The sequence below is a fragment of the Thamnophis elegans genome, chromosome 7, assembly GCF_009769535.1.
Source record: "Thamnophis elegans isolate rThaEle1 chromosome 7, rThaEle1.pri, whole genome shotgun sequence".
NCBI classification, from domain to species: Eukaryota; Metazoa; Chordata; class Lepidosauria; order Squamata; family Colubridae; genus Thamnophis; species Thamnophis elegans.
Genome location: NC_045547.1, coordinates 1024832 through 1052251, shown reverse-complemented (window position 1 = coordinate 1052251; position 27420 = coordinate 1024832). Strand labels below are relative to the sequence as shown.

General features: G+C 47.2%; 3 protein-coding genes across 4 annotated transcripts in view; 1 reads left to right on the top strand and 2 right to left on the bottom strand.

The window, feature by feature from the left end:
• The window catches only part of LOC116511835 (C-type lectin lectoxin-Thr1-like), a 195629-nt gene that overhangs the window by 138905 nt on the left and 29304 nt on the right, over positions 1-27420 (top strand). The window lies entirely within an intron of this gene.
• Positions 720-16320, bottom strand: LOC116511829 (C-type lectin BfL-2-like). Of its 2 annotated transcripts, none has more exons than XM_032222065.1 (6): positions 16021-16320; positions 15166-15239; positions 14199-14293; positions 2115-2255; positions 1530-1644; positions 720-874 (listed from the first exon to the last, which is right to left on the bottom strand). In XM_032222065.1, exons 2-6 carry the CDS (start codon positions 15221-15223, stop codon positions 807-809), a joined length of 477 nt encoding a protein of 158 aa, XP_032077956.1. In that variant the 5' UTR covers positions 15224-15239; positions 16021-16320; the 3' UTR covers positions 720-806. The 2 variants fall into 2 exon arrangements, with proteins under 2 accessions (XP_032077956.1, XP_032077955.1); XM_032222064.1 differs by lacking the exons at positions 14199-14293; positions 15166-15239 and adding exons at positions 4006-4100; positions 7126-7199 and having other exon boundaries at positions 16021-16122.
• On the bottom strand, positions 22463-26856 carry LOC116511834 (C-type lectin mannose-binding isoform-like). Its single transcript, XM_032222073.1, has 5 exons — positions 26799-26856; positions 26339-26433; positions 25715-25855; positions 23997-24111; positions 22463-22683 (listed from the first exon to the last, which is right to left on the bottom strand). Exons 1-5 carry the CDS (start codon positions 26854-26856, stop codon positions 22616-22618), a joined length of 477 nt encoding a protein of 158 aa, XP_032077964.1. The 3' UTR covers positions 22463-22615.

The window sequence follows — 27420 nt, the reverse complement described above, 5'->3', positions numbered from 1 at the left end:
CTTTTCTCCCTGAACAGCACAGGGGCAGCTGTATAAATCCTCTTGCCAGGTTCTTTTTTTATGTATTGTTGCATTTCACCTAACTCCTGAGGAGTCATAGAGTACATCTTCGGTTTTGGAAGCTTAGCCTCTGGCAAAATCTCTGTAGCGTAGTTGGTTGGATGAGGAGGAGGGAGAATGTCACACTCCTTTTCACTAAAAACTTTTCAGGCACAACAGATGTTTTCATCAACCCAAATGTACATATTTCTGCCAGTAAGCTTATTGTGCAATTTTGAAAGAGCGCAGCTCAACTGTTTATGTGGTGTTGTTGGCCACTTTTGGTTTGGCTACCAGGCGTTGTTGTTTTGTGATTCTATTGTGTGAATACTCCATTTGCCCACAGAGTGGGAAACTCTGAGATTTCCTCCACACTCACACATGACAGGAAAATGGTGCTGAGACCCATCAGGTACCCAGACCTCCAATTAAAATGAGGTGGACATGCCAGAAAACATTGAAGCCTCAATGGAATCGGCCTTCTAAAGAAACACTTTTAATACCAAGGTTTATCATGCAGAAGACTCCGGGGGTGTTGAGTTTGGGACCTCCAGCGTCTCCTGGGTCTCCAAAATAAACAAGGCCAGTCATGCTAAAGCAGAATTTATTTGACCTTCTGCCCCATCAGGAGGAGTAAAATCAGAAGCTCCAGAGAGCAAAAAGAAGCAAAGGGGTGCAGAGTGGAGATTTTTGGCAGAGCTGCATTGCTTCTCCAGAGTTCTTCAGGTGCTTCGCTCACTCTGGAGCAAGAAAAGGAGTGATTGGCACTAGTATTTGCACTGGCAGATGAAGGGATGCAGGGCATTGCAGGTCTGATCTCTCCATTTGAGGTATCCTGGACAGCAAAACAGAAAGTTTCAATTTCAGTTTGGACCAACCTTCCAATCTGTTTGCTCTGCACACCAGTGGTGAGTTTCAATTTTTTTAGAACCTATTCTGTGGGTGTGGCCTATTTTGTGGGCGTGGCTTGGCAGTCATGTGACTGGGCAGATGCCAAGTTGGCATCACTCATGCACACTCAGTCACATGACCATTACTCCCAAGCCAGTGGTGGGTTTCAAAAATTTTTGGAACCTCTTCTGTAGGTGTGGCCTGCTTTCCAGGTCCACTGGTGGAACCTCTTCTGACCGGTTCGGTAGATTTGATGAACTGGTTCTACCGAATAGGTGCGAACTGGTACGAACCCACCTCTGATTTCACACCCAACAGACCCCCCCCCAATGGCAAGTGTATTGGGAGTGAACTCTTATGCTTTGTTTCCCAGGTTTTAAGGCAAACAGGGTTGGCCACTGGGGTATCCAAGGGTTTCCCTTAGCAAGGGTCTTTTTGAGGGTCTTCTTCTTGTGTCCCATTGGCTCCATAGAGGGTCAGGCAGTGAGAGCTTAGAAACCAAGGGATCAGTTGTCAAGGGATGAGCATTCCAAGATGGATCACCTGGGGCCTCTTTGTTGGAAGCCTCCCTCAGTTGCATCCCCACCATCTTGCCATACCTGCTGGGGACCACATGTGGACACACAACTCATTGTTCCATTTGTTGTCAGGGTCTCCTGAATCCCAGGAGAAATAGTCAACGGAGGATCTGTCTGACCACTCCCAGATGCGTCTCTGGAATGACAGGGAAGCCACGTTAGGCAACGGAGAATAGCAATAGCAATAGCAGTTGGACTATCTATCTATCTATCTATCTATCTATCTATCTATCTATCTATCTATCTATAAGTATCTATCTTCTAACTATACTCAATTTCAGTTGATGTGGAACAGCTCACCAGGGTTAAATTTGGATGTTTGGATAGGTGGCAATCAGGAGATCCAGGGAAAAGATGCCCCAGAAGAAAACTACCTGGAGGTGTCCAGACAGTCAACACTGATTGGTCTCAGGAATAGGGTCAAAGTCAAGGGGTCCTTGGGTGGGAGACCCCCAGAAGAACCCCAGAGCTGTAGGGGAGACTGAAAGGTATCTTGGGAGTTTGTAGGGGGAAACCTACTTCTGTGTTATTTCTATTCTTAAAGTCTCCAGGAACTGATCTCAATTCCAGGGAAACTTCCAATATCACCAAAAGAAAGGGACCTACCTTCTTTGGATCATTCAGTCCAATCCAGACCTGGCCTGAGCGTGTGATATAGTGAGTGATGTACTCGGCCAAGTCAGCTGACTCTGCCTTGCTGTGGATGGAGGCGAGGTGGCAGCCTGGCTTCAATTTCCTGCAGAACATCTAGGAGAGAGAGAGAGAGAGAGAGAGAGAGAGAGCAACCAGAAGGAACGGCGCTGGTTCAGCAGGGAAGAAACAGGTGTGTTTGCTTGTTTGTACTGTGCAAGGGAGACAAGAGCAGGGATCCGATTGCATGGCCCAACCCACGGTCTTGAACCCCGCAGATTTCTTCACTGAGGTCTGCAGCTCTTGACCAGTTCCTGGCTTAAATTCCCACTTCATTTATTGCCATCTGAGATGCCCTTCGGAGGCAAAACAGTCTCAAGATGCCAGCCGGAGTTGCCAGCGAAACATCTTGAAATCTCTTGTCTGCAAGGCGGTCACTCAACCCTAACGCTCAACACGGAGTAAGGATTAGAAGAGTTGGAGGTCTTCTAGCCTGCTTTCTCCCTGGTTCACTTTGACATCCGGGCTCTGTGATTTCCCACGGCCCCCGCTTTCCCTGGGGGTGTTTGGAGGTTGCAGCTGGTTCCTCCCCCTCTTGTCCCTAGACAGGATTGGGTGAACTTTCCTCCATCCCTCCCGCCCTGCTTGCACAGTCCAGGGTTTCTGCCTGTATTTTTCCTATCTCCCTCCCTTCCCTTACCGTTGCTCTCTCCCCTCCCCCACTCGCCCACCGGATTTATAAACACAGGCGTAGCCTCCATCCTACAAAGTTGGATGCTTCAATTCCTTCTAGGAAACTTATGGCTTTTCCTGGCTCTGCACTCCACAGCCCACCCGGGCCCTGCTTGGCTGGGCACCTCCTGTCTCCACCACTCATCTTACCCATTGCGGGAATTTGATGAAGCCGAGCGGCTCCTTGGCTGGCCCCAGATCCAAACTAAACCTGGATATTTCCAGCAGGGAGCGAGTGAAGCGCAAGGGAGGCGTCTCTTCTGGTTTCTCACTCTGGGACTTGGCATGCCCCCCTCTCCTGCCACCTCTGCCCTCTCCAGCATGCTACCCCTGTTCCCTCTGGGGCTGCAATGGCAGCAGCTTTGGGAGACGCTGGCCAGTGGGGAGGGGGGGGGGCTAGGCTAGCGCAAATGCTTACGGATGTAGTCAGGAGGCAGCAGTTTGGGGGCATGGCCAGCCAGCCATCACTACCGGTTTGGCAACCCACACCCAATTATCACTACCAGTTCGGCCAAAGCGGGAGCAACTCACTTCTTACATACACACACACGTACTTGAGCTACAGTGGCACACTGGAGTGCAGGCTACTTCTGCTGACTGCTATCTGTCTGCAATTTGACAGTTTAAATCTCACAAGGCTCAAGGTTGACTCAGCCTTCTAACCTTCCGAGGTGGGTAAAAGGAGGACCCAGATTGTTGGGGGTCATAGGTTGACTCTGTAAACCGCTTAGAGAGGGCTGTGAAAGCTCTGTGGAGCAATATATATGGTAAGTCTAAGGGCTCTTGCTATTCCTATCCCTCTTCTTTGTGGGAGCCCCTTAGATATTGAAAGATGGCTGTCATGTCTCCCCTGGTCCTTCTTTTCACCACAATAGTCAAACCCAATTCCTGCAACCGTTCTTCATATGTTTTAGCCTCCAGCCTCTTACTCTGCCCAACAGATACTGGCCAAACCATAATCCACTCTGTAAAATACTTGCATTTCAGACTGTTCTAAAATCATGACCTTTGTTCCCTTTTCATGCACCCATCCTGGTGGCCCTCCACTTCAGCCCAACCAGGGGTGACTTTGAGGGTCTTCAAGGTTCCACCTAGAATTCTCCTCCCCCTCGGCCAAGATAAAAGCCCTTCTAACCTCTGCATCGGTCCAATTTTTCAGTTCACCGAAGACCTTATAGCAATGCCCGTTCCCGGGGAACCAATCAACAGGACACTGATAGCCTTCGGCTCCTGTGGGGGAAGAGAGAAAGCCAATGAGAAGATGGCCAGGAGAAGAGAAGGAGGAGGAGACAGCTGGGTCTGCAGAACATGCCTAACCTCCTGAGCTACCAACATCTTTGAAACTGACTTGGCCTCGGACAGAGTGGCTGCATTTGCAGATAGTCCAAAGCTTGGTTAGGGTTGGCCTTGCTTAATTCCATTCAAGCTGCTAGTCTTGTGTGAACCCCTCGGCTTTCATTGGTCTCTCTTTCACTGAACTGTGCTGAGCCGGAAAATGGATTCCTTCCAGAACCAGGCTGTTGACTGGTTCAAAGGGCAGGGATCTAGTGGGTCTCTTCTGAAGGATCTGCACTGGCCTCCTGGGTGATCCGTAACCATTGAAGTCCTGAATGGCTGAGTAGCCAATCTTTTGTGGGACTGCCCACTGCTGCTGCCTAGGAGGGGTCCTACTGAAGAATCCCCTCCCCCCCATTAGATCCTCAGCTCCCAGGTCCCTGGAAAAGGGTCTCAGCTCTTGTGTGGGTCCCAGGGACAGGAATCTTAGCCCCACTCGGCTGTTCTTTCTTTCAACTCTATTTATTCATGTAATAAATTTATGTCTTGCCGAAGCAGCTTTTTAATGGAGAAAAGGACAGATGTTTTGCCAAACCTTTAACTGTTCATGAATAATTCTGAATTTCGATTGTATTTTGTTTTGAAAGGTAGCAAAAGGCCTTGCGTTTTGGTGCAGAGAGAGAAGGAGGGATCTAAATTGCAGAATAAGCCAAGCAGGAAGAAAAGCAACTTCAGAGTGAGGATTCTGGGGAGGTCAAACGAAGAAGGGGATGAAATGCAAGAGCTCTCTCTGACCCCAGAGCAATGTTCCCTCTAAATTTTTTTCAGTGTGTGCGGAAAAGTATAGTATTTGAGCAGCATATTTTCATGCCTGAGCACCTGAATTTTTTCATAGATGTTTCACAGAGCAATTGATTTATAGGATCTGAATTGGAATGGAGAAAAATGGTTTTGTGCGTGACTGTGTGTGTGTGTGTGTGTGTGTGTGTGTGTGTGTGTGTGTGTGTTTGAGTGAGTGAGTGAGGGATCCAGTAAGGGAACTGCGCCTATTTAGGAAAGAAGGTAAATTATTGCAAACATGATCAATCGAAGATAAGTATGGGGACAAGTTGGGCAGTAGAGAGAAAGTGATAAAAGAGTGAGAGAGAGGAAGAAAAAAAGAGGGAAGAGAGACAGAAAGAGACAGAGAAGGACAGAGAAAGTGACAGAAGAGTGGGAAAGAAGGAGAGAGAAAGAGAGACAAAGAGAAAGAGGGTGAAAGAGACAGAAAGAGACAAAAAGAGAGAAGGGAGAAGGAGAAAGTGACAGAAGAATGGAAAAGAGGGAGAGAGAAAGAGAAGAGAGACAAAGAGAAAGAGGATGAGAGAGACAGAGAGAGAAGAGAGGAAGAGGAAAGAGTAAGAGAGAACATCTCATTTCAACCCTGAGGTGCAAATATTCTCTTTGATTGGTAATTTTATTTGTCCATTTACTATCCAATACTCTCATTTCTCCTTAAATTCACCAAGAATTCCCTTCTTTTTATTGAATTTATCACAATACCATGAGAACAACTTTTTCAGCATAGCTTTACAGCTATTTAAAATATATAGTAATTTAGGTCAGGTTTTCAGAAGATTAGTCTATTTATAAGTCGCAAAGTGCAAAGAAACAGATTCAGAAAGTTGGCTTCCCTTTTTGTAATTGCCTATTGCCTGCTTAATTTTCTACTACATTTTTGATAACTGATGTTCACTGTTGACCCAAGAAGCCCATCATAGAAAGAAACCCTCCCTATGAACTTTGTTGGGTTTCCATGGAATGAAGTTTGATCTTTTTCTCAACATACATACAGTAGCATATTCTTTCTAAGGAGGATATAATCAAGATAGTCCATAATTGCCTATCAATCTAACAGTATGGCGATTGACAATCTCTTTATATTTCAACTCTAACTCTTTCAGTCTTAAAGGTTTGGTGAGGAGAAATCCAAAAATTCTTTTAAAGAGGAAAAAAATGCTTGCACAATTGCACCCATTGAGACATGTATATATACACAACACACAGAGAAAGAAACTTAACAAAGTGCTAAGTCTGCCCACCAACTCACTCACTCTCTCTCTCTCTCTCTCTCTCTCTCTCTCTCTCTCTCTCTCTCTCTCTCTCTCTCTCTCTTAAAGAGAGAGAAGAGAGAGAGCGGGGGAGAGAGAGAATCCCTCCTTCCTTCAGCCCAACACTCTTGCTGGCATCCCGGACGGATGAGAGGGACTGCAGAGGGTATCCTCGAGTCTAGGGCAGCGAGTCATTCGATGGGAAAGTTGCCTAGGTGGCGCAGTGGTTAAACGCAGCACTGCAGGCTGACTGCTAGATCAGCAGTTCAGCGGTTCTAATCTCACCGGCTCAGGGTTGACTCAGCCTTCCATCCTTCCGAGGTGGGTGAAATGAGGACCCAGATTGTTGTTGGGGGCGATATATGCTGACTCTCTGTAAACCGCTTAGAGAGGGCTGAAAGCCCTATGAAGCGGTATATAAGTCTACTGTTATTGCTATTATTGCTATTATTGCCTCTTGGAAGGAATGACCCGGATTGGCTCTCGCTTCATCTCTCCTGCTTTGTCTCTCTCTCTGCCTCTTTGCTTCTCCGTTCAGTCTTTGGGCAGCAGATTGAAAGCGGAAGCTCACGCTCTCCCTCACTCCCTCCCTCCCCTCCTCTTCCTCCCTCCCTTCCTCTCTCTCTCTCAAATGGCAAATCCGAGCAGCCACTGCTGGGAGCCTGTCTCATGCCTTCTCCCAACCCCCACTGCCCTTCTCTCAGCTACTTCCTGCCTTGTGATTGCTGTTTCCAGGCTGGCTCTCCTCTCCTATTATCGTGGAAGGCGTCTCACAAAAACCACTGGGCAGCAGTTGGAAACTGCTGTGCGGTGATTTGTTGCCACGTGTGCGGCCGCTCACCCGCGCACTTTAGAGGGAACAGTGCCCCAGAGACCCTCCTCAAACTTACCTCTTAGGGAGAGGGCCACGATGAGCAAGCTGAAGGTCACAAAAATGAATCTCCCCATGGTCTTCCTTCCTTCCCTGCAAAGAGAAGAGTAAAAGGGGGGAAGAGGAGGAAGGAAGGAGGAGGAGAAGAAGAGAAGGAGGAGGAGGAGAGGAGGAGGAGGAGAAAAAAGAAGGAGGAGAAGAAGAGGAAGAAAGAGGAGGAAGAAGGAGAAGAGGAATAGGAAGAGAAAGTAGGAGGAGGAGGAAGGAGAAGGAGGAGAAGGAGAAGAGGAAGAAAGGAAGAAGGAGAAGAAGGGGGGAGGAAGAAGAAGGAGGAGGAAGAAGGAGGAGGAGGAGAGGAAGGAGGAGGAGGAAGGAGGAGAAGGAGGAAGAAAAAGGAAGGAAGAGAAGGAGGAAAAGAAGAAGAAAAAAGAGGAAGAAGGAGGAAGAAGAGGAGGAAGAAGGAGGAGAGGAAAAGAAAGGAGGAGGAGGAGCAAGACAAGTAGAAGAAGAAGAAAAGAAGAAGAAATGAAGGAGGAGGAAGAGGAAGAGGAAAAAGAAGAGGAAGGAGGAGGGGAAGAAAAAGGAGGAGGGGGAAAGGAAGAAAAAGAAGGAGAGGAGGAGAAGAAGGAGAAGGAGGCATGTGTTTGTGTGTGTTTGTGTGTAAATGTTTATACCCTGTATTTGCTCTGGGAGGTTGTGGGGGAGGGGATGTGGGATGGGGGGGAGGGAGGGAAGGGGAAAGGTATATAATTATAGAACTCATTAAAACTTTTAATAAAAAAAAATCCTCGGGAGGGGAGTCTCCTATTAAGACCCACATAGTAGAAGTTGGTTTGGGGAGAGGACCCCTAAACTAAGGACCAAAAATCCCCCCCCCTTTCCTAGGAAAATCCAATCCTGATTCTGGTGGGGTCTCAGCTGCATTCGGGCTCTGCGTTCATTTTGCCTTATTGATTCATTGGTTTATAAAATTATCAAATTTATGCAAAACTGTAAAAATCCAAAATATGGCAGCTAAGCGATGGGGAGGGAAGGCGGAGGAAGGGAAGGGAGGGAGGTGGGAGGTGGGATAGAATCTATCAACCATCCCCAAAGTGAAACCCCTCCGTTGGAGCCCTGAGCCAAGTGGCCGACCAAGATCTTCGGCTCTTACAAGAGGTCAGGAGGTCAGGAGGGTTGGAACTGCCCTCCCCTCTGGGTGGGGGGGCCGCAATATTCCAGAAGACATCCCCTCCCCAACTTGCTTTGAGTTAACTTTATCGTTTATTTGGGTTTGTAAGGTGCCAGAAGTTTCCTGAAGCCCCTGAAATGCCCAAGAGAGATTGGAGACTCCAGACGAGGCTTGCAAAAATTATCAGCTTTTATTTATGGCCGTAACAAAAGCAACAAAACGACACCCAAAACATACAAATAAATGCATGTGAGGAATATCCCCCCCCCTGCAAGGGGGGCTCCGAGGATTACATGCATTTTAGGCAGATAGAAACAAAGTTTATCCCATCAGAGACAAAGATTCGTTACCAATGTGATCTCTAAAGTATTTTGTTGTTGTTGTTGTTCAAGCTCCTGTCTCTTTCTACCTTGTCTACGGAGGATTCCTACAGCCTTGTGTTGAGGGTGGCAGCCCCCCCCTTTACCAAATAGTTTTTCGGCAGAATGCTTTAAGGATTCATGGGCCAGAAAAACGCCCTATTTTGCTTCCTTCATCTATGCAGCTTGAAATTCCCATGTAACAATTTCTTCTACTAACTTCGAAGCCAAGAATGGAAGCCAGACGCAGCAGTGAGATAACATTTGCAGTCCAGTATTAAAGTTCCCGTTTTCTAGGCTAGAAAACAACTAATTTCTGACAGTATACAATAACATAAGCAGAAGCCAATATTGATTCGCATTGATTCATATACTCCTTCAGGGTGATGGTGGAAATGCTGCCCGTTTCCTTAATCGATTGGGCAATTATTTACTGTTACTGAGAATCGGAAGTTTATTGACATATTTGGTGTGCAAATAAAATTTGCACACCATAAAACACAGATTAAACATACCAAAACAGACTGCAAGCCTGCACTCTGTTTAAATATGGGGAAACCAGCAAAGACTCTCCTCTTCAATCAAGTATTTATTCAGTTGCATAAATCCTTTTGCCCTTGCTGATGCCACGCCAGCCGTCGCCTCCGTTCAGCTCTGCCGCGCATGAGCATGCGCCTCCCACCGGCCAGCTGCTCTTCAGGTTTCTGCCGGGCATGTGCAGGGGGTGGGAGCATGCGGGGGGGGGGGGGTCCACGTGCATATGCAGAGTGAAATGCATGGGGGCACAACTATGGGGATGCATGCACATGCAGGGGGGCAGGGCGCATGCACGGGGGCTGCACAAGCATTGCATTTTGGAGGTTCACACGACGCACGCATGCATTCATACACCTGGATGCGCTCTTTGGGCATTCGGTCTGGAGTTTAAGTTTGAGTTTGAGTTTATTGAACACTTATAGGCAGCCCTTTTCCCTGAGGGGACTCAGGGCGGCTTACAATAATGAGGGAAGGGGGTGCAAGACAAGACATAAAGAAAATGTGAGTAAAAAAATAATAATTAACCATAAAAGCACAACATTCACTCAGCATTCGGGCGGGGAGAGAGTAAAGTCCTATCCCCAGGCCTGACGGGAAAGCCAGATCTTGAGGGCCGTGCGGAAGGCCTGGACGGTGGTGAGGGTACGGATCTCCATGGGGAGATTGTTCCATAGCGTCGGAGCTGCAACTGAGAAGGCTCTCCTCCGCGTAGTCGCCAGTCGGCACTGACTGGCGGATGGAATTCGGAGGAGGCCTACTCTATGCGATCTGATGGGACGGAGGGAGGTAATCGGCAGAAGGCGGTCTCTCAAATAGCCAGATCCACTACCATGGAGCGCTTTGTGGATGGTAAGTAAGACCTTGAAGTGCACCCGGCGATCAACAGGTAGCCAGCGCAGCTCACGGAGGATCGGTGTTATGTGGGCGAACCGCAGTGCGCCCACGATCACTCGCGCGGCCGCATTCTGGACTAGCTGAAGTCGCCGGATGCTCTTCAAGGGCAGCCCCATGTAGAGCACATTTCAGTATTCCAGCCTAGAGATCACAAGGGCTCGAGTGACTGTTGTGAGGGCCTCCCGGTTCAGGTAGGGCCGCAACTGGCGCACCAGGCGAACCTGGGCAAATGCCCCCCTGGTCACAGCTGACAAGTGATGGTTGAAACTCAGCTGTGGGTCCAGGAGGACTCCCAAGTTGCGAACCCTGTCTGAGGGGTATAAATTTTGCCCCCCCAGCCTGATTGATGGAACATTAGCCAAATTGTTGGGAAGAAAACACAACAGCCACTCGGTCTTTTCCGGGTTGAGTACCAGTTTGTTAGCTCTCATCCAGTCTTTAACAGCCTCAAGGCCCCGGTTCATCACGTCCACCGCTTCATTGGAGAAGGTCAGTCATCACTGGCCCAGGGTCTCCTACGTGAGCAGGGGGTTGGACTAGAAGACCTCCGGGGTCCCTTTGCAGCTCTATTCTGATTGAGATTGACATGTTGCATATAACAAAGAAACTCTTTCTATACCCATCTAAGCTCTGTCCTGTCCTGAGCGTGAAGCTCTCGTTTCCACAGAAATAAACGCCTGAAAATCCACTTCCTTGTTCCGGTTGATTCGTTGGCCATCCCCTTGAGCCCAGCTGAGGTTGACCCAACAGGGACGTTGCAGAATAAACTTCTGGTTCCAAGAAACTGAATTAAAAGACCCCCCCCCCCATAGAGGGAGAAAGACAGCCCCCTCTAAACAGATGCCTCTCTCTCTCCTGCTAGGGGTGAAAAGGTTTGCAATGGTTGAGTCTCGATTTAAGAGAGTGGGAAGAAATATCCACCTGGCTGAGTTCCAAGCTGGGAGGAAGATCCTGGAAACATGGGGACTGATTTGAAAGATGGAGAACAAGAACATGTATTATATCGGCTGCTGTCAGATTCCCGTGGGGCAACGTAAGAGTTCTATAGGGGCCATAGCTGGCTCTCCAAGGTTAGGACAAATCCTAGGTGTTTGTCTGAGCTAAGTTTGGTTGAAGTTTGGACTGCTCTGAGTTGATGCAACCAAGGGGACTCGTGTTCTGAAAGGGCATTGGGCAATTCCTATTGTGGCTTAAGGGCTTCCGTCCTGTTTTGGCTCTTGGGTTTTTATGTCAGAAGGAATTCTTGAAAAAAAATGGAGTTAAAGATTTATACATACAATTAGAAGTTCACCAGTATTAGTTCTGCCTGCTTTGAAATCAGTAATAAATAAATCAGTCTTTGTGCAGAGGGTGGGCATGTGCCTTTGTTCTGCAAAAAAGGCAGAAGAGATCCTTGACACGGAGAAATCACTATGTTGCTTGGCGGCTCCCACTTCCCATCCCAGATTTATGTTCTGGGGGTGTTAATTGGAGCGCTGCCCAAACATAGCTTGCTTGCCTTCTTCTCCTTGGCCCAGAGAAGAGGTAATCAAACTGCCAAACAGTTGATGGATACTGTTTAGACAGTTGAACGAAGCCAAGAATCCGGAGCTGTTAAAAACAACAACCCCCTCAGGCCCCGCCCAACCGGAAGCCCATGTTGTTTATTTGTTTATTGGATTTATATGCCACCCTTCTCCCAAAGGACTCAGGGTGGCGTACAACATTAAAAAAAGATGTATTACAAAAGTTAAAAAAGGAAATTAAATAAAGTATCCAAAAACAAACCCAATTAATATTAACAATACGTAGCAGGGAGACAGGTACGTAACAAAAATCTTGGAACCGGGGCAAAGGACCCCCTGGTCACAGCCGACAGGTGATGTTCCAAAGTCAGCTGTGGGTCCAGGAGGACCCCCAAGTTGCGGACCCTCTCTGAGGGGAGCAAATTTTCTCCTCCCAGACTTAAGGACGGACTATGTGGACTGTCCTTAGGGGGCACCATCCACAGTCATTCAGTCTTGTCAGGATTAACTGCGAGTTTGTTCGCTCCCATCCAGACCCTAACAGCTTCCAGGCACTGGCACATTACTTCCACCACTACACTGAGTTGGCACGGGGCAGACAGATACAACTGAGTGTCGTCCATGTACTGGTGCTATTTAATCCCATGCCGGCGAACGATCACACCCAGTGGCTTCATGTAGATGTTAAATAGGAGGGGGGACAGGACCGACCCCTGCGGCACCCCATAATTGAGAGGCCTAGGAGTCGATCTCTGTCCAAAGTGGTGCTGAGGCCCATCAGGTACCCAGACCTCCAATTAAAATGAGGTGGACATGCCAGAAAACATCATAGCCTCAATGGAATTGGCCTTCCAGAGAAACCCCTTCCATGCCAAGGTTCATCATGCAGAAGACTCCGGGGGTGTTGGGTTTGGGACCTCCACCGTCTCCTGGGTCTCCAAAATAAACAAGGCCAGTCATGCTAAAGCAGAATTTATTTGACCTTCTGCCCCATCAGGAGGAGTAAAATCAAAAGCTCCAGAGAGCATCCATGAAGCAAAGGGGTGCAGAGCGGAGATTTTTGGCAGAGTTCTGCTTCTCCAGAGTTCTTCAGGTGCTTCGCTCACTCTGGAGCAAGAAAAGGAACAATTGGCACTAGTATTTGCACTGGCAGATGAAAGATTGCTTGGCATCACAGTGAATGTCGTTCCATTTGAGGAATCCTGGACAGCAAAACAGAAAGTTTCAATTTCAGTTTGGAGCAACCTTCCAATCTGTTTGCCCTGCACACCCAACAGATCCCCCAACGGCAAAGGTGTCAGGATTGAACTCTTATGCGTTGTTTCACAGGTTTTAAGGCAAACAGGGTTGGCCACTGGGGTATCCAAGGGTTTCCCTTAGCAAGGGTCTTTTTGAGGGTCTTCTTCTTGTGTTCCCTTGGCTCTATAGAGGGTCAGGCTGTGAGAGCTTAGAATCTGAGGAGGTCAAGGTCATCAGTTGTCCACTGGTGGGTGTCCCAAGATGGGTGAGATAAGTCCTGATTGTTGAAAGCGTATCTTCAACACCCTCCCCTCCAGCTTGGCTTACCTGTCCAGACCACTAGCTCAACACAATACTCATTGTTGTTGTGGTTGTTGGGCTCTCCTGAATCCCAGGAGATGAAGTCAAGGGAGGATCTGTCTGACCAGTTCCAGGTGCCGTTCTGGAATGACAGGGAAGCTAAACCTGGATATTTCCAGCAGGGAGCGAGTGAAGCGCAAGGGAGGCGTCTCTTCTGGTTTCCCACTCTGGGACTTGGTATGCCCCCCTCTCCTGCCACCTCTGCCCTCTCCAGCATGCTACCCCCGTCCCCTCTGCGGATGCAACGGCAGCAGCTTTGGGAGACGCTGGCCAGTGGGGAGGGGGGGGGCTAGGCTAGCGCAAATGCTTACGGATGTAGTCAGGAGGCAGCAGTTTGGGGGCATGGCCAGCCAGCCATCACTACCGGTTTGGCAACCCACACCCAATTATCACTACCAGTTCGGCCAAAGCGGGAGCAACCCACTTCTTACATACACACACACGTACTTGAGCTACAGTGGCACACTGGAGTGCAGGCTACTTCTGCTGACTGCTATCTGTCTGCAATTTGACAGTTTAAATCTCACAAGGCTCAAGGTTGACTCAGCCTTCTAACCTTCCGAGGTGGGTAAAAGGAGGACCCAGATTGTTGGGGGTCATAGGTTGACTCTGTAAACCGCTTAGAGAGGACTGTGAAAGCTCTGTGGAGCAATATATATGGTAAGTCTAAGGGCTCTTGCTATTCCTATCCCTCTTCTTTGTAGCAGCCCCTTAGATATTGAAAGACGGCTGTCATGTCTCCCCTGGTCCTTCTTTTCACCACAATAGTCAAACCCAATTCCTGCAACCGTTCTTCATATGTTTTAGCCTCCAGCCTCTTACTCTGCCCAACAGATACTGGCCAAACCATAATCCACTCTGTAAAATACTTGCATTTCAGACTGTTCTAAAATCATGACCTTTGTTCCCTTTTCATGCACCCATCCTGGTGGCCCTCCACTTCAGCCCAGCCAGAGGTGACTTTGAGGGTCTTCAAGGCTCCACCTAGACTTCTCCTCCCCCGGGCCAAGATAAAAGCCCTTCTAACCTCTGCATCGGTCCAAGTCTTCCGTTCACCGAAGACCTTATAGCAAAGCTCATTCCCGGGGAGCCAATCTAGAGGACATTGATATCCTTTGGCTCCTGTGGAGGAAGAGAGAAAGCCAATGAGAAGATGGCCAGGAGAAGAGAAGGAGGAGGAGACAGCTGGGTCTGCAGAACATGCCTAACCTCCTGAGCTACCAACATCTTTGAAACTGACTTGGCCTCGGACAGAGTGGCTGCATTTGCAGATAGTCCAAAGCTTGGTTAGGGTTGGCCTTGCTTAATTCCATTCAAGCTGCTAGTCTTCTGTGAACCCCTCGGCTTTTGTTGGTCTCTCCTTCACTGAACTGTGATGAGATGGAAAATGGATTCCTTCCAGAATCAGCCGTTGACTGGTGCAAGGGACAGGGATCTAGTGGGTCTCTTCTGAAGGATCTGCACTAGCCTCCTGCGTGATCCGTAACCACTGAAGCCCTGAATGGCTGAGTGGCTAATTTTTTGTGGGACTGCCCACCTGTGCCCGCTGCCCAGGAAGGATCCTTCTGAACAAGCCCCTCCCCACCATTGGATCCTCAGCTCCCAGGTCCCTGGAAAAGGGTCTCAGCTCTTGTGTGGGTCCCAGGGACAGAAATCCTAGCCCCACTCGGCTTTTATTTCTTTCAACTCTATTTATTCATGTAATAAATTTATGTCTTGCCGAAGCAGCTTTTTAATGGAGAAAAGGACTTTTCTTTTGCCAAACCTTTAACTGTTCATGAATGATTCTGAATTTCGATTGTATTTTGTTTTCCATGGTTGCAAATCGCCCTGCGTTTTGGGGCAGCGAGAGAAGGAGGGATCTAAATTGCAGAATAAGCCAAGCAGGAAGAAAAGCAACTTCAGAGTGAGGATTCTGGGGAGGTCAAATGAGGAAGGGGATGAAATGCAAGAGCTTCGATCTCTCTGACCCCAGAGACCCTCCTCAAACTTACCTCTTAGGCAGAGGGCCACGACCAGCAAGCTGAATGTCAAAAAGATGAATCGCCCCATAGTCTTCCTTCCTTCCCTGCAAAGAGAATAGTAAAAGGGGGGGAGAAGGAGGAAGGAAGGAGGAGGAGGAAGAGGAGGAGGAGAAGAGAAGGAGGAGGAGGAGGAGGAGGAGAGGAGGAGGAGGAGGAGAAAGAAGGAGGAGGAAGAAGAAGAAGGAGGAGAAGAAGAGGAAGAAAGAGGAAGGAGGAGGAGGAAAAGAAGAAGAAGAGGAAGAAGGAGGAGGAAGAAGGAGGAGGAGAAGCAATACAAGAAGAAGAAGAAGAAGAAGAAATGGAGGAGGAAGAGGAAGGAGGAGGAGAGGAAGAAAAAGAAGGAGAGGAGGAAGAGGAGAAGGAGAAGGGGGAGGAGGAGAAGATGAAAGAGAAGGAGGAGAATGAGAATAAGAAGGAGGAGGAGAATACGGTCTTTGGGAGGGACCTCTCAGGAAAAGGGGATCCACCTCCACCAGTGACCAAGCTGGGACTCCAAAATTTGGTTTGGCAGTTTTATACCTGCCCAGCTGGTGCCAATTTCTGCCTTCCTGGATATGCAGCAGCCTTGGTGGGTCACCCTGGATTCTGCATTGCTTTTTAATGGGAAGTGGGACCTTCCTTAGAAAGGATCTCCTGTGGGTCTCTCTCTGTCTCTCCCATGTAGATCCCCAATAGATCTCTTTTTTCCTGAGGGACCCTCCCTCAGATCCCCTGCTGCAAACAGGACATCCCCCGCAGCCCCCCTGCAAGAGGTCCCTTCAGATGGAGAGAGAGACGCAGGGGCCTCACCTGCCAGGTGCCCACAGGTGGGAGAGCCCCACTCACCTGTCCCTTCGCCTCCACAGGTAGAAAGTCTGCTCAGTGGCAACTCCAGGCTTCCCTCCAGCAAAGGGAATGGAGGCATTTAAAGGCAAGGCCGGGGGTGGATCTATTGGGTGGGGTGGAGGGAAGGAGGAAATACTCTTCTTGAGAAAGGTGTGTTGGTCTAACAAGCAGAATTAAGCTTTTTTTCCATTCTTTCCAGGGAAAGGCTAAGTACCCCCTTGAATCCCTATGTAAGCATCAGGTTCATTTGTTCAAACCACTGGAACATCTTCCCATATCACATTAAACTCTGGCTGGCAACAATAATGACGACATTGATTATAAAACTTTTATTATCTATTAAAAGATAAACATTAAAAGCCTGGCATCAAATGGAAGTTTCCTCAAACCTCCTTAAATCCTTGGGGGGCTAAAGGTTTATACCCTGTATTTGCCGACCAAGGTCTTCAGCTCTTACAAGAGGTCAGGAGGGTTGGAACTGACCTCCCCTCTGGGTGGGGGGACCACAATATTCCAGAAGACATCCCCTCCCCAACTTGCTTTGAGTTAACTTTATTGTTTATTTGGGTTTGTAAGGTGCCAGAAGGTTCCTGAAGCCCCTGAAATGCCCAAGAGAGATTGGAGACTCCAGACGAGGCTTGCAAAAAATATCAGCTTTTATTTATGGCCGTAGCAAAAGCAACAAAACTACACCCAAAACATACAAATAAATGCATGTGAGGAATATCCCCCCCCCCCTGCAAGGGGGGCTCCGAGGATTACATGCATTTTAGGCAGATAGAAAAAAGTTTATCCCATCAGAGACAAAGATTCGCTACCAATGTGATCTCTAAAGTATTTTGTTGTTCAAGCTCCTGTCTCTTTCTACCTTGTCTATGGAGGATTCCTACAGCCTTGTGGTGGGGGTGGCAGCCCCCCTTTACCAAGTTTTGGAGGTTCACACGCACGCATGCCTTCATACACCTGGATGCGCTCTTTGGGCACTCGGTCTGGAGAAGGTCAGTCATCACTGGCCTAGGGTCTCCTGCTTGAGCAGGGGGTTGGACTAGAAGACCGCCGGGGTCCCTTTGCAGCTCTAGTCTGATTGAGATTGACATGTTGCATATAACAAAGAAACTCTTTCTATACCCATCTAAACTCTGTCCTGTCCTGAGCGTGAAGCTCTCGTTTCCACAGAAATAAACGCCTGAAAATCCACTTCCTTGTTCCGGGTGATTCGTTGGCATCCCCCTGAGCTCAGCTGAGGTTGACCCAACAGGGACGTTGCAGAACAAGCTTCTGGTTCCAAGAAACTGAATTAAAAGACTAAGTCACCCCCCCCCATAGAGGGAGAAAGACAGCCCCCTCTAAAGCCTCTCTCTCTCCTGCTAGGGGTGAAAAGGTTTGCAATGGTTGAGTCTCGATTTAAGAGAGCGAGAAGAAATATCCACCTGGCTGAGTTCCAAGCTGGGAGGAAGATCCTGGAAACATGGGGACTGATTTGAAAGGTGGAGAACAAGAACATGAAGATATCTGGGTGTTTTTTTTTAAAAAAAAATTTTTTATTGCATAGTGAATTTTGTAAGGTTCTTTCCATTTATTTACTTGAACAAATCAAATGTTCTCAAACTTGGCAAAAAAAAAAATCACATGATACTGGAATCCATTAAAGATCGAGATTTCTTCCTATGCAAAATTTAGCTTCTTTTGTGATATATTTTTTTATTTTAAACACACAAACACATCAACAAAAACAAACACATAACTTAAAAACAACATAGGAACAAGAAGTTCCATCGTATATCATACAGCAGCTCCGTATCGGTTTCTTTGCAGTTAGTGTTTTCCCTCCTATACATTTCTATCTTTCATTCATAATCTCCTTATTCGTTATCCATTTGTATGTACAATTCTTTATTTATTTAAACTTAGCTACTTATGACCAGATATTATTTACCTATATTATGCTATATATTTTTACTGTCATTTCTTCTCTTACATCCAGATTATAGATATACATTCAGATAATTATTCTTTTTCTTTGCCATTCTTATATTATTATTATCCCATTTGGAAGGTTGGGTGTTTTTGAAATTTTGTTTGCCAGGGGCTCAGTTTCTGCGTTTCCGTTCTTGGTATGGTCAGGTTGGGTTTTTAGCAATCTTTCGCTAGGTTGCATATTTTTTTCTGAATGGAAACATCGTTTCCCAGATTTGACCAGTTATGGATAGTTTAGAGGGATTTCCTAATTCTTTAGGGGATTATCTCTCCTCCTCCTGTCAGGCCCGCAGCCATCTTTCCTTTTGGATCTCAGGCTGCCACACTTTCCATTATCCTTCTAGGCATTTTCTCTGGTGGGGAAAGGGGAAGGGGGATTGTACGGAGTTAGATGAGATGCAGCCATAACAACATTCCTTTCTAGAAAGTCAAGGTCATCCTTTGTCTCTGCACCTCTGCACCTGACCGGAACTGGACGGCGGAACTGCCAGCATTGTTGCTACTCAACAATAACAACTATAAAACAATATCACACCTATATCTATTACTGGTACAAGATAAAACATTAAAAACCTGACACCAAAGTGAAGTTTCTATAAGCCTCCTTAAATCTTTGGGCAGATGAACTGTGGTGGTGCAATGGTTAGAATGCAGTTCTGCAGGCTACTTATTTATTTCATCAAGCACTTATTAGAAATCATATACTAGTATAAACATGATTTTGGATACGTGAAATGGATACGCATAAGGGGGAACATTGGGACAGGGACGAGAGGCACAATGGTGCGCTTATGCAGGCCCCTCACAGCCCTCTTAGGGATGGGGTGAGGTCGACAGGAGACAGTCTAAGGTTAAAGTTTTGGGGATTTGGGGAAGAAACCACAGAATCAGGTGGTGCATTCCAGGCATTGGCCACTCGGTTGCTGAAGTCGTATTTTCTCCAATCAAGTTTGGAGCAGTTTTCCTTGAGTTTGTATCTATTGTGTGATCGTGTGTTGTTGTGGCTGAAGCTGAAGTAGTCTTTGACAGGTAGGATGTTGTAGCAGATAATTAGGTCAGACGGAAGACGGCGAAGTTCTCAGTTGTCTAAGCCCAAAATTTCAAGTCTGGCAGCATAAGGTATTCTGTTGCGAGCAGAGGAGCGGAGGACTCTTCTCGCAAAATATCTGCTGACTGCCGGCTGCCTGCATTTTGGCAGTTCGAATCCCACCAGGCTCAAGGTGGGCTCAGCCTTCCATCCTTCCGAGATAGGTAAAACAAGGACCCAGATTGTTGGGAGCAAGAGGCCGACTCTGTAAACTGCTTAGAGCAGTATATAAGTTTAAGTGCTATTGCTATTGCTGTTAAGGGAGGCCAGGAGGGATGGAGCTGACCTGCCTCTGGGAGGGGGGACTGCGATATTGAAAAGACCCCAGACCATCTTGCTTTGGTTTGGTGGTGGAAATGCTGCCAGTTTCCTTAGTTTATTGGGCAATTCTTCACTGTTCCTGGGAACGAGACGTTTATTGACATATTTGCTGTATAAATAAAGATTAAGGAAAAGGGCAAATGTAAGTGCAGATTAAACACCTATCTTTCTATCTTTCTATCTTTCTATCTTTCTAGCTTTCTATCTTTCTAGCTTTCTAGCTTTCTAGCTTTCTATCTATCTCTATCTCTACTATCTATCTATCTTCTATCTATCTATCTATCTATCTTCTATCTATCTATCTATCTTCTTTTATTTATCTATCTATCTTCTTTTATCTATCTATCATCTATCTTTCTATCATCTATCTATTAATCTATCTATGTATCTTTCTATCTATCTATCTATCTCTATCTTTACTATCTATTTATCTTCTTTTATCTATCTATCATCTATCTATGTATGTATGATCTATCTATCTTCTTTTATATATCTATCATCTATCAGTATCTATCTATCTATCTATCATCTATCTATCTGTCTGTCTATCTATCTATCTATCTATCTATCTATCTATCTATCCAGAGGTGGAATTGAAAAACTTTTAGCAACCGGTTCTCTGCCAGTTGCAGGGTTGGGGACATGGCCTAGTTGTCTTCCTGCACCATGGTGGTTTCACCCTCCCCAAAATGCAAATGCTTCAAAGTTCCTTCGAAGTGTGGCTAAACTGCACCAAGAGTTGTATCAGAGCCCTGAACAATTGTGTTTCTTTGAGGAACCTTATCTGCGGTGGAACCTCCAGCTGAAGGGGAAGTGGAGACGCTCCAGCTGGGAGCCCAATCCAGGGAGGAAGCGTCTGTGGTTTTCATCCGCAGAATTTCCTACAGACCACGGAAATGTATCCTTTAGGTCGAATAAAGGAATTTTTTTATTTTAATTTTAATTTTTTATTTTTTTTATTTCTTTATTTTATTTTTTACTTTATTTTTTATTTTATTTTTTATTTCATTTTTTATTTCATTTTTTATTTCATTTTTTATTTCATTTTTTATTTTTATTTTTATTTTATTTTATTTTCTATTTTATTTTTATTTTATTTTTTATTTTATTTTTTATTTTATTTTTTATTTGCTTTGTCAAGCATTGTACGAGATAGCATGTATAAGTGTAAACATGGACCTGAACAAGGGAAGGGGTACCAATGAATGGGGAGAGTGGGACGGGGGCGGAAGGCAGGCTGGTGCGCTTATGCAAGGCCCCTTCACGGACCTCTTAGGAATGGGGTGAGGTCCATGGCGGACAGTTTGAGGTTGACGCTGTGAGGGTTAGAGAGGATGTAACAACAGAGGCAGGGAGAGCATTCCAGGCGTTGACCCCTCTGTGGCTGAAGTGGTCTTTTCTGCAATCGAATTTGGAACAGTTTACCTTGAGTTTGTAGCTATTTGCCTGTGTATTATTGAGGTTGAAGCTGAAGTAGTGGTTGACAGGTAGACCTCATTAGAGTCAAGGAAAGACACGAGTATTTGACAGCTTTTGATATCAGGGATGGTGAGTTTTAATATCCACTTATGCTTTTTGCATTGGCCAATTGGAATTATGAAAGCCTGTATTTTCCAGATTTAGGAATGATTTTTTTCAGATACAATTGACAAATTTCTGATGAAATATCTAGGTGACTTCTTGATTTACTCTGAGGAAGCGAAGGCTCAGGGGCAGCAGGAGGGGCTGAAAAGGCTGTGGGAGAACAAAACGTTTGCCGAGCTGGAGAAGTTTGACTTTGACACCTTTGACAATTGACATTTGGGCTGCAGGGTTTCAAATGAGGGTCTCCAGATGGATCCTACCAAGGTGTGGATGGTGTTATCCTGGCACACAGCCCTCGTTACAATATAAGAGACTTTCAGAGTTTTCTGGGCTTTGGGAATTTTTACAGGAAGTTCACTCCTAAATTTTCCCTCCAGGTTAAGCCTCCCACTCAATTGTTGAAAAAGAAAGCAAAGTTCTCTTAGATGAAGAAGGAGCAATCTGCATTTGAAAAGTGACATCTTTGCAACGTAGCCATTTCCCCACCACCCTGATTCACCAAAGCAATTTATCATTCAGACTAGCAAGTCAGACGTTGTGTTAGGATTGGCATTAGAAGGGGGCAGTTAATCCCCTGTACTTTCAATCCAAAGCATTAACACTCCCAGAAAGAAATTATGACGTTGCTAACAAGGAGTTGTTTCCTGTAGAAGCAGCTTTTTAGCAACAGCAGATTGAGTTCTAAGATGCTTCTTTCGCAGTAGAAGTTCGTACAGAGCAGAAAATTTGGAGATCTTGCATGAAACTCAACTGCTTTCCACAAGGCAAGTGAGATGAAGCCATTTTTACTTTGACTTTTTATTCCCTATGTTTCTGGGTTGGGCAATTTGTGGCTGAATGTTCTATCTTGCAAGCTGGAGTATTTTCAGGCACAACAGATGTTTTCCTCAACCCAAATCTACAGGAATATTTCTGCCAGTAAGCTTATTGTGCAATGTTAGTGTTACTGGACACTTTTGGTTTGGCTACCAGGCGTTCTTGTTTTGTGATTCCATTGTCTGCAGTCTAGATTTGCCCACAGAGTGGGAAACTCTGAGATTTCCCCCCCCCCCCACTGACACACGGCAGAAAAGTGGTGCTGAGGCCCATCAGGTACCCAGACCTCCAATTAAAATGAGGTGGACATGCCAGAAAACATCGTAGCCTCAATGGAATTGGCCTTCTAAAGAAACACCTTTAATACCAATGTTTGCCATGCAGAAGACTCCGGGGGTCTTGGGTTTGGGACCTCCACCGTCTCCTGGGTCTCCAAAATAAACAAGGCCAGTCATGCTAAGGCAGAATTTATTTGACCTCCCGGCCCATCAGGAGGAGCAAAATCAGATCCAAGCTACAGAGAGCATCCCTTAAGACAGAGGTTCCCAACCGGGGGTGAGAGACGATATTTCAGGGGGTTTAGAAGTGTCAAAAGTATATTGTATATGTATAATTCTATGCAAATAACGATTTATTTTTTAAGGGGTGTGAGAATATATCAGAAGCGTTCTAGGGGTGAAGGATATAGAAACGTTTGGGTCCCCCGGCATTAAAGGAAGGGGTGCAGAGCAGAGATTTTGGCAGAACTTTGTTGATTCTCCAGACTTCACCAGGAGCTTCTCTCACCGCAGAGCAAGAAAAGGATCTCCACTAGTATCTGCACTGGCAGATGAAAGGGAAGATGATGTCACAGCGAATATCGTTCCAGTTCTTGAAACCTGGGCAGCAAAAGAAAAAGTTTAGCAGTGACCCCACTCAGAGTCCCAGAAGAGCATTTCAGAGGCCCCTCCCTCATCTGCAGGGGACATGAAGATACCCCAGGTGGAGAACATGAGGTGCAAATGTGGCCTTTGGGTTCAGCTGGTTGCTGTAACCAAGATAGTTTATCTAGCCAACATATCAGGATACGGCAAACAGGCTTTGCCTGTCAAGCTCTGCTCAGCCACAAGAGGGAAGCAAACAGTTACATTGACACACACACATTGACACACACACACACACATTGACACACACACACACACACACACACACACACACAGACAGACAAACACAAAGACACCTTTCCTTTTTCCTTTACCATGTGCTAAGGACATCCCTGAGTGATGGGTTTGGGAGCCAGTATTCTGGCTTGCAAAAAGGCCCCCCAGTTAGACATTGTAGCTTGCACAGAAGAGCATGGCCATGATGTGGCTGCAGTTGTGATATCCTGGCCAAATTGTATCATTGTTGGCTGGGACCAGTGGTGGGCCCGGCATCCTCCACATGAACGCGTGCAGCGTGCCCATGTGTCTTACCCTCCAGAGGCTCCGTGAGCCTCCGCTACGCTCCAGCTGCTGGGCGGAGCATCACACAGGGGCTGTACGCACCGTGGATGTGTGCGGAAGCGCCAAAGAGTTTAAAGACAGGTAAGGATGACAGGCGGGCAGGTCCCTCTTCTAGTTCTAGTTCTAGACCTAGTTCCATGCCATGCCATGCGATTCTCCCCTATCCTATTCTCTATTATTCTCTAGATAGAACTGAGGTGGCGCAGTGGTTAGAGTGCAGCACTGCAGGCTACTTCAGCTGACTGCTATCTGCAGTTCAGATCTCACCAGCTCAAGGTTGACTCATCCTTCCGTCCTTCCAAGGTCTGTAAAATGAGGACCCAGATTTTTGGGGGGAGGAGAGGCTGACTTTGTAAACCACTTGGAGAGGGCTGCAGAGCACTGTGAAGCGGTATATAAGTTTAAGTGCTGTTGCTATTCTATCTCATCCCACCCCTTCCCATCTCCCGTTCCATTCTATTTTATTTATTCCATTCCATTCTTAATAATGTGCACATGCAGTTTGAGTGCTTGAAGGAGTCACGGCTTTCATTTCCATTTGTCCCACAGATGTTTGGGTTCCCTTTGATCTACTAGGGTGTTGGACTGTGAGAGCTTAGAAACCAAGAGATCAATGAAGACCATCAGTTGTCATGGGGTGAGCATTCCAAGATGGATCACTTGGGGCCTCATTGTTGGAAGCCACCCTCAGTTGCATCTTGCCATACCTGACTGGGCCCAGAGGTGGACACAGTACTCGTTGCCACCTTCGTTGTTGGGCTCTCCGGTATTCCAGGTGAAGTAGTTGGGGCGGGATCTGTCTGACCACTCCCACATGCGGTTCTGGAATGACAGGGAAGCACATTAGGCAATGGAGGAAGAGGGTTTGATTATGCAGGGCCCAGAGCAGAACATCTTCAAGACAAAGCAAATATATCATCTCTCTCTCTCTCTCTCTCTCTCTCTCTCTCTCTCTCTCTCTCTCTCTCTCTCTCTCTCTCTCTCTCTCTCTCTGTCTCTCTCTCTATCAATCTATCAATCAGAATAGAATTGGAAGGGACCTTGGAGGTCTTCTAGTCCAACCCCCTGCTCGAGCGGGAGACCCTATACCATTTCTGACAAAGGCTGTCCAGTCTCTTCTCAAAAGCCTCCAGTGATGGAGCACCCATGATTTCTGAAGGCAACTTTGGTTCCACTGGTTAATTGTCCTAATTGTTAGGAACTTTCTCTTTAACTCCAGGTTTTCTCTCTCCTTGATCAGTTTCCATCCGTTGTTTCTTGTCCTGCCTTCAATGCTTCGGAGAATAGGTTGACCCCCCCCCCTTCTTTGTGGAGAAGACCCAGGAAGAGAACACTCCAGAAGGAAACAACTCCTAAAATCCATGGAGTCACCTACACAGCTTCGGAGCCACTATGCCTGATGCCTAGCTTGGTGGCAGCCCTGCACAATACTGGAGATAAATAGGATCAATGAATTCTAGGCTGGGAGAGTATCAGCAGAATCCCAGGACTATCAGATATGCTTGGAAGCTGAAAAGCATTCTGGGAATTGGGTGGGGGGACACCTAATTCTGTGCCATGGCCAGTAAATAGTACCTGTCATCAGAAAGCCACTGGGAACTGACAGGGCCGTCTTAACAGGTACAGGAGTACCCCGGGGTCCCTGTGTTAAGTCAGCCCTGGGATCTGAGATGAATTCCAAGGAAATTTTCCTTTGTTTAACACGATCAACATAAGAGTTGTGGTGGTGCAGGGGTTAGAATGCAGAATTGCAGGCTGATTCTGCTCAGTGCCAGCAGTTCGATTCTCACTGGCTCAAGTTTGGGTCAGCTTTCCATCCTTCCGAGGTCAGTGAAATGAGGAGCCCGATACGTGGGGGCAATGTGCTCACTGTAAGCCCCTTAGAGGGGGCTGTAAAAGCACTTTGGGGCAGTGCAGAAATCTAAACGCTAGTTCTGTCATCAAGCATTTTGCAGGGATTGAAAATGCAACAGAGCACAAGATGGAAGCCTGCCGGTAACAGAAAAGAGCAAAATCTGGACAAAATAACAAAGGAGGGGTGGGGGAGGCAAGAAAAGAACAGCCCCCCCAGGACAGGCCCTGCAGTCCCTGAGTTAATGGCCCACCAGAGTTTCAGGGAGGTTTAGAAGCCACCCAGCGGGCCAAACGGAGGGAGCAGCTGAGGGTGAGAAGGCCTTGATCCTGAGATGGAGGTCAGAGCAGGATCGGGCCCTTTGGGGCTTTAAAGACAGTGGTCAGTTCTTTAAGTGGGCAGGAAAGGTTGGTGAGGGGCAGGAGAGAGGGCATTGGGGTAAAGAACATTTTCTCCAAGGCAAAAGATTTTGGCAAAAGGGTCCCTTTCTTCCCATTGGAGGATCCTTCAAAAGGTCCCTTGGAAATAGGAAATATGGATCTGGGAACATTATATCAGCAGAAAGAGACCTACTTTGTTTGGATCATGCAGTCCAATCCAGACATGGGTTTTGGTTCTGAGATAGTCATTGAGGTACTCGGCCAAGTCATCTGACTCCGTCTTGCAGTGGATGGAGGCGAGGTGGCAGCCTGCCTTGTGGTTCTTGCAGAAGGTCTGGGAGAAGAACAGAAGAAGACTTTAGGGCAAAGAGCAGAGAGCTGACTGAAGGGTCCCAGCCACCCATCGTCATTCAGTTGACCCTGAGGATGCCCTCGCTAGAGTCCACAGCTCTTGAGCAGCTCCTTACATGCTCACCTGTGAATAAATCGTGAATGTATTCATCGGTTAAAATCTCAGATCCCCATCGCTTCAAAGTCAAGGTGGTGCCCAGATGTCTGAAGAGGCCAGCCAGAGTTGGTGGCAAAGCCTCGGGAAGTCTATTGTCTGGAAGGCCTTCACCCACCACTGCATGCTGGACATGAAAGGCTCTCTGTGTACGAAAGCCCATCTATCTTCCACCGAGACCTGAATTCCAGGCTCTCCTAAAATCATGGTCTTTGCTGAGTTTTCCCACACCCATCCAGGTCTCCCTTGGCTCTGCCTAGACTTCTCCTCTGCCTGAACTCGGAGATTCACAAGCACACAAAGACTTCTAACCTCTGCATCCTCCCAGTTCTTTTGTTCCTCGAAGACCTTGTAGCAGAACCCAGCCATGGGGAGCCAATCATGAGGACAACAGCTGCCTTTGACTCCTGTGTGGGAAGAGAGGAACCTGAATGAGAAGAAGACCAGGAAAAAAGGAGGAGGAGGAGGAGGAGGAGGAGGAGGAGGAGGAGGAGGAGGAGGAGGAGGAGGAGGAAGGGGAAGAGGAGCAGAAGCAGGAGCTGGGTCTGTAGAGGAAGCCAAATGAGAAGATGGTCAGAAGAGGAGGAGGTGGAGGAGAGAGCTGGGCCTGCCGAATAGGCGTAGTCTGCTGAGTTGCAAAAGTCTTTCATGAAAATAAATTGAAAATGATTTGGATTACAGACACAGCAGCTGCATTTGAAGAATGCCCAAACCTTCGTCACAGGCAGCCTTGATTCATTTCTTTGAAGCTTCACGTCTTGTGTGAACTCACCTCTTCGAGAGAGGGCCACGACCAGCAAACCGAGGCTCACAAAGAGGAATTGCCCCATGGCCTTCCCTCCGTTCCTGCAGGGGAGAGCAAAGAGGGGCAAATTGGAAGGGGAAATGAGAGCTGTTCTAGGGCCCCATCAGAGCCCCACATCCAATCTGGCACCCTTGGCTGAGAGTCCCAAATGTTGTCTTGCAGGTCTGCAGTCGCTCGGATGGACCTTGTGTCTCCTTCATGGTCAAGCAACAGGTGTGATGGGAGCCCAGTGGCTCTCGTCAAATTGCCCCACAATGTCTGGGGTGGGGGTGGGTTTCCTGAGAAGGTATCTCAGAGGTAGACCTCTCCCATAGAAGAAGAAGAGGTCCACCTCTTCTCCAAAGCTCCTGAAGGCAGAAGCAACGGATGGAAACCAATCAAGGAGAGGAGCAACCTGGAACTGAGGAGACATTTCCTGACAGTGAGAACCATCAGTGGAATATCTTGGCTCCAGAAGTTGTGGGTGCTCCAACACTGGAGGTTTTTAAGAAGAGACTGGATAGGCATTTGTCTTAAATGGAGTCTCTGCTTGAGCAGGGGGCTGGACTAGAAGACCTCCAAGATCCCTCCAACTCCCTCATTCTGTATC